Here is a 13362-nt window from a genome sequence, read left to right on the forward strand (position 1 = left end):
TCTATTGCACGTGACATGGGAGGTGGCACTTGACAACGATAGAGAATGGTGACATTCCTTTGCTAACTTAGGATAATATGAGACTTTAAGAAAAAAAAAAAAAAGAAAGAAAAGAAAATTACCTTTGTAGGCTGAGCTCCCTTTGAGAGAATGTCAAGTAGGTCTGTGGAAGAGATGAAATAGAAGCGCGGAAAAGCCACACGTTTGGTTTCCAGATACTCAGCCAGAGCTTTTTCACAAACAGAAAGCCTGTATGAATGAAAAATCTTTTTAGGTATATCTCACCCGTTCAGTTATTAAAACGTCAGCAAAAGCCAGATCCTATCATCTGTCCATTCATCACCATAAGCTCACTGTTTAAGATTTAGGCTACTTCCTTCTCTTTGACATCATCACCTCGATCATGTACAAGTCACACCAAGTAGGAAGAGATACACACACACACACCATGAGCTGAGACTAAATATAGATGAGACTGAAGCTGATGTTACTTGTCACTTTTCTTAATGACACTTCCAATCAGCAGGGGAGAAGACTAGGTTTGGCACTGTTCACCCTGAGCACAAATTGCTTCAGTTAACATGTACTTGGTTTAAGGTCTTCCTTTTCCCATCGAGTGTCTACAAAACATAAGTGGCTTCAGTTCTTTCTGGTATTCAGAGAAGTCATAAGATCTAGAATCATTTCCATTTTACTGTCCTTAGCAGAGCAGAGATGACCCAGAGGCAGAGCCCCAAAACCCAAAGACCACTGACTAAGAAATAATCAACCTTTGTGGAAACCCATCTTTTAAAAATGATGGCCAACTGTATCTCTAAAAACCTCCCAGACTTTGAAATAATTTTGTGTAGTATATACTTTCATCTGAAGGGCTCCTCAGCCTTGCAATAAGAAGGGATCACAATTCTGCACAAAGCTCTTCTTTCAGTGACTGATATGCCCATTTTCTCATTAAAAGCCAGCATGTTCTCAAGACCACTAGCTGTTGTAGAATTTTATGTGAAAATTACAAGTACCCCTTAGGACAAATACTTCAAAAGTACTAACATGCTCTGTAAGGATGATCTCGAGTATAATTAAAGTATATACAAAGTAAATGACTTAAAATGAACGAGCACAGCCCTAGATCCTAGCACACAGTGGATGCTCAGTAAATATTCGCAGGCTGGTTTGATAAAAGAATTGATCTACCGCACCAAGTCTCTTGATAATAAGAAATTCTGATTTTACTATTATGATACTCCTTTTGGAAAACAAAAATCTATTTAGCTAAATTAACCCACAATACCTACGTACCACCTAACACATATAAGACAGACAACTATAAGCAAAATTATAATTCAGCAGAAATCACCTACAATAACATGATGTTAGATACTATGAGTTACTTGAAAGAAATCTCAAATCATAACAAACTGATCACTTTAGTTTTTATTCTTACCTGTACTGTAAATCTTTAAGTTTTTCATAGAGATTAGGTCTGCATGTTGCTTCCAAAACAGTTTTTATTTTAGCTGTCTTGAACATGAGCTCCTGTGTGAAAGCATAACAGAGCCACTGACATTAGAAATTACTTTTCTAAATTTTTCATCACTTTGGGGAACTGAAAAATGAAGAACAATCAATCTCTGAGAATGCAAGGTTAAAGAGACTTCTAACACTATGCCTGTTTTGCCTTTAAACTTCTAGATAAAGATCCAAAACAAAGTGTAATCAGTTTTTATTCCCATGTAAATTTGACAGCCATTCTCACCTCTGTGGGTCCATGCAGAATTTCTCTCTTCTAAACCAAACAAACAAAAAAAATAAAGAGACAGAGAACCAGAATTTAAAGAGTACCTTCACATGTGAAAATGAGATGAATACTAAACCATCCACCTGTTCTTTCCCCTTAAGACAGAATCCCTCTCGATGTTCTGCTTTAGGTAGGGAGAAGAAAATATTACATCCCCATATAAAAAGGGAAAGTCATTATCCTTTGCTTAAAGTCTCTCAAATCTTTTATCATTACTGTGTGTACATCTCCACATGTTCTCTGTGGCCCTCATGAAACAAATAACCGGTGGTGTTACTTTGTTACTGGCTTCCCTTCTCAGTCTGTTACTTACTGAAAACAAGTCTGTCTCCCAGGCCTCACTGCAGGGGGAGGAAACATCTGGCCTGCTGCCTGCTTTTGTATGGCCAGAGGCTGAGAATGGTTTTTACATTTTTTAACTAATTGGGAAAAAAATCAAAAGAAGCATAATACTTTGTGACACATGAAAAAAAATGAAATTCAATTTTCAGTGTCTAGAAATAAAGTTTTATTGGGACACAGCCACACCCATTTCTTCATGTAGTGTCTGTTTTCTTTCACACTACAGTGGCAGCACAGAGTAGTTGTGACAGAGGCCACACACAACCACAAAGCCTAAAATATTGACTAATATTGATTATCTGACCCTTCACAGAAGTTTCCTGACTCTTGTCTCCTGAAATGCAAATAAATATATATATGTGTGTGTGTGTGTGTATATATATATTTCTCATAAATACAGTACCCCAAGTCATGTTTCTTTACAAGATGTTCATACTGTTTGGGAAAGGTTGCTAGGATGCAAAATAGTCTTGTCTACCACAAACCTTAAATTCAGCATCTACTCCATCAAATCTTCTAGTATCTTTCACAAGTTGGATTCGAATATCTTCTGAACAAAGAAAGATGCTTTCTAGGTGAGACCAAGTGCGCTGGACTTCCATCCAAGTAAAGATGACTGAGTCTGCAGTGTTTAATTTATTTTGCCAGCTTATGACTTGCTCAATGAAATATTCCACATATTTGCTTTGAAGCAGAGTCTGTAACTGAACCTAAAAGAAAGGCAAAGAATTTGATGTAACGGCTAAATTGGTAGACTAGCAGCACTGTGAGGGAGGGACCATACCTCTTCTGTTTCTTGCTGGATTCTTAGGACCTAGCTTGCAATACATGGAACAGGGATTCAGTAATCACTTGCTAAATGAACGAATTAATGGCATTAAATATTCATATTAACATATTTTTCCAAAAGAGAAATAGAAATGTAAGTAACTACATGTAATAGGTCTTCTCCAAGAAGACCACATTATCTCTTTGTAGGGAGGGAGAAAATATCATGCATCAGGGCACAGCTTTGGGAATTAAACTTTAGTCTTTCATCCTCTCTCTCTCCCCCTGGTCCCTCACTATTAATCATTCCAAGGTTATGGATCTTTTTTAATATTGAAGATATAACACTAACTTCCCTCCAGCTTGCTAAGCCCTCAACGTTCTGTTTTCCTCCCCTTTGAGTTTACTACTAAACTTTGTAGCCCACCTAACACCAAGTCTTGCTGTAATGCCATGCAGTCTGGCCAGTTCTTCTCACTGAGCTCTGAGACTACAGTCTCAGCAAGTCACTGAAAAAACACCCTCTTCTCATTCTTCTTCACCTCTAAGTATTTCATACATTTGACTTTCTTTTTCTTCCCCCAGCCTTAACTATTATTGACATGTAACGTTGTTTAAGTTTAAAGTGTACAATGTGATGATCTGATACATGTATATATTGTTAAACGGTTACCACAATAACATAAGTTAACACCTCCATCCTCCCACATAATTACCTTTTGTGTTGTGTGTGTGTGTCTTGATAACATTTAAGATCTACTCTCTTAACAACTTTCAAGTATAATACACTCACTGTGGTGTACATTAGATGCCCAGAACTTATTCATCTGATACCTGGAGGTCTGTACCCTTTGACCAATTTCTCTCCACTTCCCCAAAGGCCCGGCCTCTGGTAACCATCACTCTACTCTGCTTCTTTAAGTTCAGCTTTTTAATTAATTAATTAATTTTTAAAATTGAAGTACAGTCAGTTTACAATATGTCAATTCCTGGTGTACAGCATAATGTTTCAGTCATACATATACATATATTCCTTTTCATATTCAATATAGGTAACTGCAAGATATCAAAGAGTTCCCTGTGCTATACAGTATAAACTTATTGTTTATCTATTTTATATATAGTAGTTAGTATCTGCAAATTTTGAACTCCTAGCTTATCCCTTCCCACCCACTTTCTCCCTGGTAAGCATAAGTTTGTTTTCTATGTCTGTTAGTTTATTTCTGTTTTGTATATGAGTTTATTAGGGTCTTCTTTTTCCTTTTTTTAGATTCCACATATGAATGATACCATGTGGTATTTTTCTTTCTTTCTGGCTTACTTCACTTAGAATGACGATCTCCAAGTCCATCCATGTTGCTGCAAATGGCATTGTTTTATCATTTTTTATGTCTGAGTAGTATTCCATTGTATAAATATACCACAACTTTATCCAGTCATCTGTTGATGTACGTTTAGTTTGTTTCCACGTCTTGGCTGTAAATAGCACTGCTATGAACACTGGGGTGCATGTATGTTTTTGAATTAAGAGTTCCCTCTGGACATATGCCCAGGAGTGAAATTGCTGGATCATATGGTAAGTCTACTTTCAGTTTTTTTGAGGAATCTCTATACTGTTTTCCATAATGGCTGCACCAAACTCATTCCCACCAATAGTGTAGAAGGGTTCCCTTTTCTCTGCACCGTTTCCAGCATTTATCATCCATGGACTTTTGAATGATGGCCATTTTGACTGGTGTGAGTTGATACCTCATTGTAGTTTTGATCAGCATTTCTCTGATAATTAGCAATACTGAACATTTTTTCATGTGCCTATTGGCCATTTATATGTCTTTATTGGAGAGTTGTTTGTTTAGGCCTTCTGCCCATTTTTGGATTGGGGTTTTTTTGTTTGTTTGTTTTGTTATTAAGTTATACGAGTTGTTTATATATTCTGGAAATTAAGCCCTTGTCAGTTACATAATTTGCAAATATTTTCTAACATTCTGTAGGCTGTCATTTTGTTTGCTTATGGTTTCCTTTGCTGTACAAAAGCTTATAAGTTTAATCAGGTCCCATTTGTTTATTTTTGCTTTTATTTCTATTGCCTTGGTAGACTTCCCCAGGAGAACACTGCTGAGATAGATTTATGTCAGAAAACATTTTGCTTCTGTTTTCTTCTAGGAGGTTTATAGTGTCTTTTTTTAGATTCCTTATATAAGCAGAAACATAACAGTATTTGCCTTTTCTGACTGAATTAGCTCACTTAGCATAGTATCCTCAAGATCCATTCATGTTACTAGTGGCAGGGTCTTCTTTTTTATGACTAAATAATATTCCATTGTATATATACCACATTCTCTTTATTTATCATTTATCAATGGACATTGGCATTGGTATTGCAATAGGCATCTGACTCTTCTTTGGGGGGAAAATTTATCAATGGACATTGGCATTGGCATTGGCATTGCAATAGGCATCTGACTCTTCTTTGGGGGGAAAATTTCTCCTGTGGTTGCTATGATATTGCATTATCTTTTCCCATGATTTCTCTGACCACTTTCTCCCTTTATGTCTCCTCCATTTGCAGTCTTTTCCAAAGCTTTATTTTCAGCTAGCTTATTTTACTCACCTTTCATATGAAGCTCATCAATTCTCAAGATACCAGCAATGACCTCCAAACCTACAGTTCTTGACTGAACCTCTGTGCCAAGCTCTGGGTCTGACTTTCAGCTTTACATCAATGTCCCTCATTTTAAATACTCCAAAAATAATACAGACTCAATCTTTAGACCGGGTTCCTTCAAAAATATCTCATGTCTAATAATAAACACACCACTGTTATTATTTCTACTGAATAGTTTGGGTCTTTTTACTTTTCTTATCTCTCATGTCCAAGGAGATGCCATAACCTTAGAATTCAAAACCACATAGCTGTGCTCTGGACTGTCTCTCCAGTCCAGTCTCTCCAGTCTCTCTTTTTATTACTCCTACAAAGAAAATCTATATTCTGAGGAAACCAGACTCTTAAAATTATCTCTGAATGGCAAGTACTTTCTGGCTTTCCAAGATGTTACTAACACGTCCCCTTTCCCTATAACATCTTTACTATTGCCATTCTTTGTTGAATACCAGTCCACCCTTCAAGGATCAGTATAAGCACCACTGCCTTTTAAGACTCTCCCCAAGTCTTCTACTCTCCCCATCAGTCTCTCTGACTTTTCTGACCTTTTGGAGCCCTTCTGTCTATCTTCCTATTCAAGTGCAAGTTCCTTGAGAACAAGTGTTCATCCTTTTTGATCCCAAATGGTACTGTGCCAGCCTGACATACAAGTAGATGCCCAATGAATGAATGAATAAACACGGAGTATTGGAACTTGGGAAAAGTCTAAAATCATAATTTAAAAGAAAAAATATGTAATACATATATATCCATCTTACTTGGTTATGCTCTAGAGTTTCAAACAATTGTTCATCAGACTTCAGTAATGGAATGCCTGTCCGATAGTGAACTTCATAAGAGAACTCCATGGTTGCCCAGGTCTGAGTGATCTCAGTAATAACCTAGACATAAACAGTACTAAGTTATGTGCACAGAAGTTTAAATTAGGGCTAATATTGAGGCTATCATCTGGAATTAAAAAAATTTTTTTCTACAGTTTCAAAAAACAGAGTGACTTCAAATATTATTGGCCTCAATTTTTTTCCCTCCACATTATCTATGGTGCAGAGGTTTTCCATCACATGAAAGGAACATCACACCAATATCAAATTTCTACTGGATCTGAGTTTCACATCCTTCACTGAACACTAAAGCAGGAAGGGACTTAAAAGGTTACCTCAACAGTTTGAAAGATATTATTTTCAAATTAGCCAGCACACAATTGGTAGTGCTCTGAATGCCAGGATGTGAATCCTAGCTCCCTTGTTGAACCTGGGTAAGTTAATTACCTCTATAACTCAGTTTCCTCATCTGTAAAATAGGGATAATATTACCTACCTTAGAAGATTAAATGAATTAATATAAATAAAGTGCTGAGAGCAGCACTTGCTACAAAGTCAATGATACAGGAGTGTTTTTTGCCATCATCTTCATTAATGAGGCCAACCCTCCTGTTTTACACATTTACTCCAACTTGGAAGGATTCTTTTCCTGCCCAAGTGCATACTGACAAGCAGCAGAGAACAGACTGGGACTCACGCCCCTTCCCACCCATAGTGTGAGGACTTCTCCCCGAGTCTGCTCATATGCCAGGGCACAGAATTCCCCTGGTGTAAACAGAAATAGCTCCAGGATGCTACCTTTTCAGTCCCCAGTTCTTTCACTGCTTTGTCCACAATGCTTCGGACATGATCTTCCACTTGGTGTAACTGCAAGGCTAACAAATCTGCCATAGTTGTGGCTTCATTTATTGAAAACTTGACCTGATTAGGAAGAAAAAAAGGCAGTTTATATTCCACGTATGTGAATGGTTCCTTCTACCCAGTGGCCAGAGGGATGAATCACAGCTAAATATACTCAAGTCAGCTGCTGAGTACATCTGTAGTTCTGAAACGTGGGGCAATCAGAGACATTGCTTTTCAACTCCCAATTACTGAGGCAGCAAGGGCTGAGCTTTAGACTGTGTTCACATAGCACTACTTTCTTTTGTTCCTGAACCCTCCCTTGTCAGCTCATTTCTTATCTCCTTTGCTCACAGAACCCATTTTTAAAGAGAACCACCTTGTTCATTTATTATAATCTAGTTGAAATCCCAATAATCAGGTAGTAGCTCATTTGTCTTCTCTTCCTTAAGTATGCTATTCACTGAACAGGAATTCCAGTTGCTTCCATGATTTAACCTAGTTTTATTGCTGATTTAATCTCAGTTCCTTGGCACAAAAAATACTCTTACTCATGCCATCTTTACTCATATTTACCATGTGACAAAATCATTCACATATCCTCATTATCTTATTGACTCCTCACCTCCCCCACCCCAGGATTTGCTAAGAAGCTCTCAGCTCTTCCTCAGTGCCCAACCCTCCTAGGTGCCCACGCCCCTCACAGATGGAGAGCAGACTCCACTGCAGTTGTCAGAAAGCCATTTCCTTTCCTGCTCCGGCTAAGAATACCCAGTCCCTGCTTCTCAGGAGCTGCAGTCCTCCCTGGCTCTCCCCAATCTAGAAAGTTGCTCATCACCATCTGCCTGTCTGCACAGGATGACTCAATGTCCCTGTGCGCCCGGGACCAGGGGTTTTTCCAGGCTAAATCCTAGAAAGTCCTGAGCAAACCAGGTGAGCAAACCCTATATCTGCATCACTTTTGACCTTACTTCAGAGCTGATGGGAGCCAGGGACCCAGATCTGTCTTAGGGAAGGAATGAGCAGGTATGTGTAGCAGGGCCCCCCAGAAAGACGCATAGTTTGTGCACTGAATATGGACACCCAGCCCAAGGGACAACTGGAGGTTCAGTCTAGCCACTGCTCTGATATCCTGGGACAGCCTGGAGGAAGATGCCTTTTCTAGACTGTCTGCCAGAGAAGGTATCTTTTTCTAGCTTGCAGAAAGGCATAATACAGGCAAGAGACTATGGTGAGGAGACACCTACTGGAGGAGACGTGAAGAGGGGGCAGGGAGTGGGGCACACAGTCTACCTTCCATGTTGGGAGACTCAATATAAGATTTTCTGAAAAAATAAAGTCATCAATCAACTATAAAGTCTAAATATGCAATGTCTGAAAAACTCTATGGAAAGTATTACAATCATAATAGCTTCAGGGACCACTTTTTGAAGGCTTGCTACATGCTAGGTCTACATATAACCTCATCTCCAGTTTGTTCACCAAATGCATTATAGCATTACCTGTATTTTATAGAACCAAGAGAGCAAGTCACTCGTGAAAGAGCCCAGAGGTACTAAGTGTTAGGGTTGGATCACTAAAGCCTAGGCTGTCCCCACTTCACCAGGCTGTCCCTTTCCTCAGTCTCCCCACTGTGCAAACTTTGTCTTCAAGTCATTAAAGCCCTTCTTCACAACACGTGCCTAACAGAAAACAGGCACATCAGGCTGCCTTTATGTATTTTAAAGACATGAAGGTCACCTTTGCTGAAAAATACAGTGTAAGCTTGGTATATCTGCTCTGAAGTAGATGCAGAAAGGCAAGGAAATATAACCCCAAGTCCCTGGACACAAGAGAAAGGATTTTATATTTTGCAATAAAATCAAAACCATCAAAAGACCATCAAAAAAGATCATTATTAAATGAACTGGGGGGGGGAGGGCAAGGAATCAATATTTCAGAATTCTCTCTCCCCCAAACTCACTTCTACACTTTCTGATCCTTTCCACAAAATCTAAGATTCTTTGCAGCCACATCATGCTCTATAAAATGCCTTCACAGTATCTCACTGGATCCTTGTAAGATTCTTCTGCTGTATGAGAGCAGAGAGCATCCCTCTTGTTTTATGAATAAAAAAAACAAAATTCAAAATAGAAACGTTAAGTGTCTTGTTTGAGGTCCCACAGCCAGTAAGAGATGAAAGGGGGTGTCTTGGTCACTTTGGTGGATATGCTATAACAAAACACAAAGACTGGGGGGTGAAACCACAAACATTTATCTCTCACAGTTCTAGAAGCTGGAAGTCCAAGATCAGGGTATAGCCAGATTCTTGGTGAAGGCCCCCTTCTTGGTTTACAGATGTCTGTCTCCTTGCTGTATCCTCATATGGCAGAGAGAAGAAAGTTCTGGGGTCTTCATCGCCCTACAAGGGCACTGACCCCATTCCTGAGAGCTCTACCCTCACAATCTTATTAGCTCCCAAAGGCCCCATCTCCAAATACCATCACATTGCGGATTCAGGCATCAACGTATGAATGGGGCAGTGGGTGGCATGGGGTGGGGTGGTGGTGACACATTTAGTCCATAGCAGGGGCTAAAACTAGGATCTCTGCACATCCAGTCCTTGGTCATGTCTCAAAGACCTCTTGACCTCTTTCACATCTAACCAGAGCCCTTTCCCCAAATCCCACCTCATCCCAGATGAACAATGTAAACCCAAGAATAACGCTTCACAGTCACAAAAACACTCAGTGAGATCCAGGAAACTGACCCCAACAGCCTTCATCAGCTGGTGCCAATGCCTGTCTCTGAGGGCAGGGCTCTGTAACTCCGCAATGGCTCTCAGGGCGGTCACTGTATCCTTCACTGTGCCTTCCAGGCCTGAGTAAGCCTCCCACACACGCACTTCCTTATCTAGTGACCAGATTTCCTAGAGAGAAGTGAAAAAAATTAACCACCTCCCCAGATGCAGTATTTAATAATTTGCCACCCTTGGAAGAATAAATGTACATTCCCCTGGATTAGGAAAAGAGAAGAAGCATTTAAGCCCCCAGGTCGAGGACTAAAACCAGAAAAATAGAAAAGTATCCACTCATTCGTTTAGTGCAAGTCCATTACGTACAAGCCACTTGGATACATTGTTTTCTTACTGACAGGCTCTAACTGGAGGTCCCACGAGGAAACCCATGGATCACTAAATGTAGGGAAGGAACAGAGTTTACAGAACATATGCAGTGAAGAGTGCTTCCTCTAGAAACATACATAAGCAGAAAATTCAAGTCTTCCTCTGAAAACTTGAGTTGTTTAAATGGCAGCCCTGAAGTGTTGGTTAACTTTGAGTATTTGCTCCTTGGAACTCAAGTATTTTGTGATTTTAAGATGTGTCAAATAGGGCCCCTGGCTTGGCTGTCTTCTCGGCTCAGGGAATGAAATCAGCAATTGTGAATGAGAAAACCCATAATGAAACAACCATCTCAGCACAAAGGCAAGGACAGTGTTACTTGTTTGGAAGAAAACAAAGAGCTTCAACTAAGAGTGGAGGTCAAACTGTCACTCTTAAGTGAGATAGGCCAATGGTGGAAGAGAGAGAAGCAGGTCTGAGCACAGGGAAGGGGCACAGTGACCCAATGACATCCAGAAGGAGGATGGCATGTTTTAGTTAGGGTCCTTGGAACCAGGATAAAATTGGGGAAAAAACTGGGAAGAGCTGGTAGGAGCAGAGCCCAGGACTGAGTCGGAGCAAGGATGTTTTAGGGAGAGCAAAAGGCCCAGCCACATTTAACCACCTTCCACTGCTATGCATTTGCCTTTATCCAAAGAGGCTCCACTCTCTTCAGAGAGCATTGGGCTGTGGGGATTAGATATCAAAGCCGGAAATTCCAAAAAGCTCCATTCTGTTATATTGAGCCCCCATGGGATATTACAGGAGGCAATAACAAGATCATACTATTCCATATAAATCCACAAGTTAACTCTAATTAATTGCCCCAAATTCCACAACCTAAAGGTGCCTTTTAAGATACAATATGCTTATGGTGGCTAAGGAAAGAATTCAAAAGCTTTCGTAAGCCTAATCCCTCAGCCCTGATGCTCCAACCTTCCCTCCTCCATTCTAGACACCAAGGGAAGCTCCCAATTAGAGTCGCTACTCATCAATTTATTAGCCCTAGTGTCTTTTATCCACTCACTCCCAGAAAGGCAGGCTTGATGAGAAGTGCAACTGGCTGAGAGTGGGGGAAAAAAAAAATCCAGTCTTCTGTTTGAAGTATATAAGGATACACAGCCCAACACAGCAGATACCAGGTTAGGGAAGATGGAAGGAGGTGGTGCTGAGAAAGATAAATCGTCGTAACAGACAGTTATGGAACTTGCCTTGGCAAACCTTCTGAGTTCCACATCCATCTGTTCTACATTAATCTGTCTCCACTGGGTTTTAGTCCAATTATCAATGCTTCTCTGGAAATGCACAAGCAGATAAAGATGTCAACAACATTTGGTGAAAGCAAGTCTCCGCAGCAAAATATACAAACTGATGATGCACAGTGACTCTATCATCCAGCAGAAAAGTCAATTATTTAAGTATTAACTGCGCCTGTCAAAACTTCCCTATCCCCGAAACAAAAAGGTCGTCAGAACATGTCAAACTTGAGGCTAAAACATTGTGATATATTAATTTCTAGTAGCAATGACAAATTCCATACGTATGCCATCATTGTCATTTAATCCTGAATATTTAATGAACTGATAAATAATATTATGATTAAATGCTGTATTTTTATGATTCTACATATAAGATAAACTTTCAAAAGACAACTTTCATTCATTATAGACAAAACTCATTAACTTCCTGACCATATTCTATGTCTTATTTAATACATTTCATATAGCTTTCAACTAACTTCAAAAAAAATAACATATAATGCATATTGCAATACGCCAAGTTCCCTAGGACTTATTTTTACACTTAAGTTTGTAACTTAATTAACAATATACAAATTAACCTTATGTTCAGTCAGGCCCGTTTATATATGTACGTATAAGCATGGATGTATACAATAGTTTGTATCCACAGGTGACTGTATGTGTGGAATGTACATTAATTTTCATCTATATCCTACATAACCCGATAAAGGATTTGAAGCAGTCAACCCATTATACAAAGTTTCATTGAGAACTGAAAACAAAAACCACTGATAATTCAGAGAAGAATCTTCTACCAACAGAGATAGATGAACTCAAACTCTGGGGGAAAAAAAAAATCTCATGTCCACATATTTTAAGACATTATAAAACCTAAATAGAATGATATAGACACTAAAAATGGCACATTTATACAAAACAAATACTAAAGGGAAAAAAGCATGCCTTCAAAAAGCAGTGTCTTACTCTAACATAAATAATGACATCCCAGAGTCCCTTGAGCAACTTCATCTCTTTGCGACACTGCTTCATTTGTTTGCAGTCTGGAGGAGCCACTTCAAAAAGATGGGTAGATTCCTGCATCTGAAACATTTCTTCTTCTAATGCCTCCAGCTCTTGATTTGCCTGAGGAGAAAACACACACACGTGCACACGAACACACGCTGCATCCAATGCACCACCTGAGAAAGAAAAGCCACACAGTTCTGTAACTGTGGCTATGTCAACATGCACAGCTTTGATTTCAGAAAGAAAATAAAAAGAAATCTGCTGTATGATCACTGGTAAACTGTAGAAGGCTTCAGATGAAGAAACTTACAGCTACTCAAAGAGTAGACTATTAGCACAGGAACGTTATCAGTATCCTCCCTATATGCATTTCAGCAAAATTTGCTCTGGCATCAGATGTCTATGAATACAGTTTTTTCTCTTGATTTTCATTGAACAGCTGGGGACTTTGCTGGGGAGCAAAAGATGAGGCGCTAAAAGCTTCCACTTAAGAACAAATCACTTCTTTAAAAAAAGAACTTTCAGATTTAAAAAAATACTCTAGAGATGATCAGTACACAAAACCCAATACAGTATGAGAAATTCCACCAAGGCTCCCCTACCATTTCAACCCATGTAGAACAGTTCATATTTTACATCAAATATCAGCTGACATTTTTTTCCTTCTTGATAAGCCTGACTCGATTTTAGTTTTTATTAATATAGTCATACATTAAAATATGGTCGAA

General features: G+C 39.1%; 1 protein-coding gene across 7 annotated transcripts in view; it reads right to left on the reverse strand.

Annotated features, from left to right (window-relative positions):
* Window positions 1–13362, reverse strand: part of DNAH11 (dynein axonemal heavy chain 11) — a 280729-nt gene that overhangs the window by 207156 nt on the left and 60211 nt on the right. For all 7 annotated transcript variants that reach the window (XM_074367353.1, XM_074367350.1, XM_074367352.1 and 4 more), the window contains exons 21-28: window positions 12593–12751; window positions 11579–11662; window positions 9978–10136; window positions 7187–7309; window positions 6326–6448; window positions 2623–2847; window positions 1442–1533; window positions 123–249 (exon numbers count right to left, since the gene is read on the reverse strand). In XM_074367353.1, the coding sequence (XP_074223454.1) occupies window positions 123–249; window positions 1442–1533; window positions 2623–2847; window positions 6326–6448; window positions 7187–7309; window positions 9978–10136; window positions 11579–11662; window positions 12593–12751 (1092 nt within the window). The remainder of the gene's footprint in view (window positions 1–122; window positions 250–1441; window positions 1534–2622; window positions 2848–6325; window positions 6449–7186; window positions 7310–9977; window positions 10137–11578; window positions 11663–12592; window positions 12752–13362) is intronic.

Source organism: Camelus bactrianus, chromosome 7 (genome assembly GCF_048773025.1).
Source record: "Camelus bactrianus isolate YW-2024 breed Bactrian camel chromosome 7, ASM4877302v1, whole genome shotgun sequence".
Taxonomy (NCBI): Eukaryota; Metazoa; Chordata; class Mammalia; order Artiodactyla; family Camelidae; genus Camelus; species Camelus bactrianus.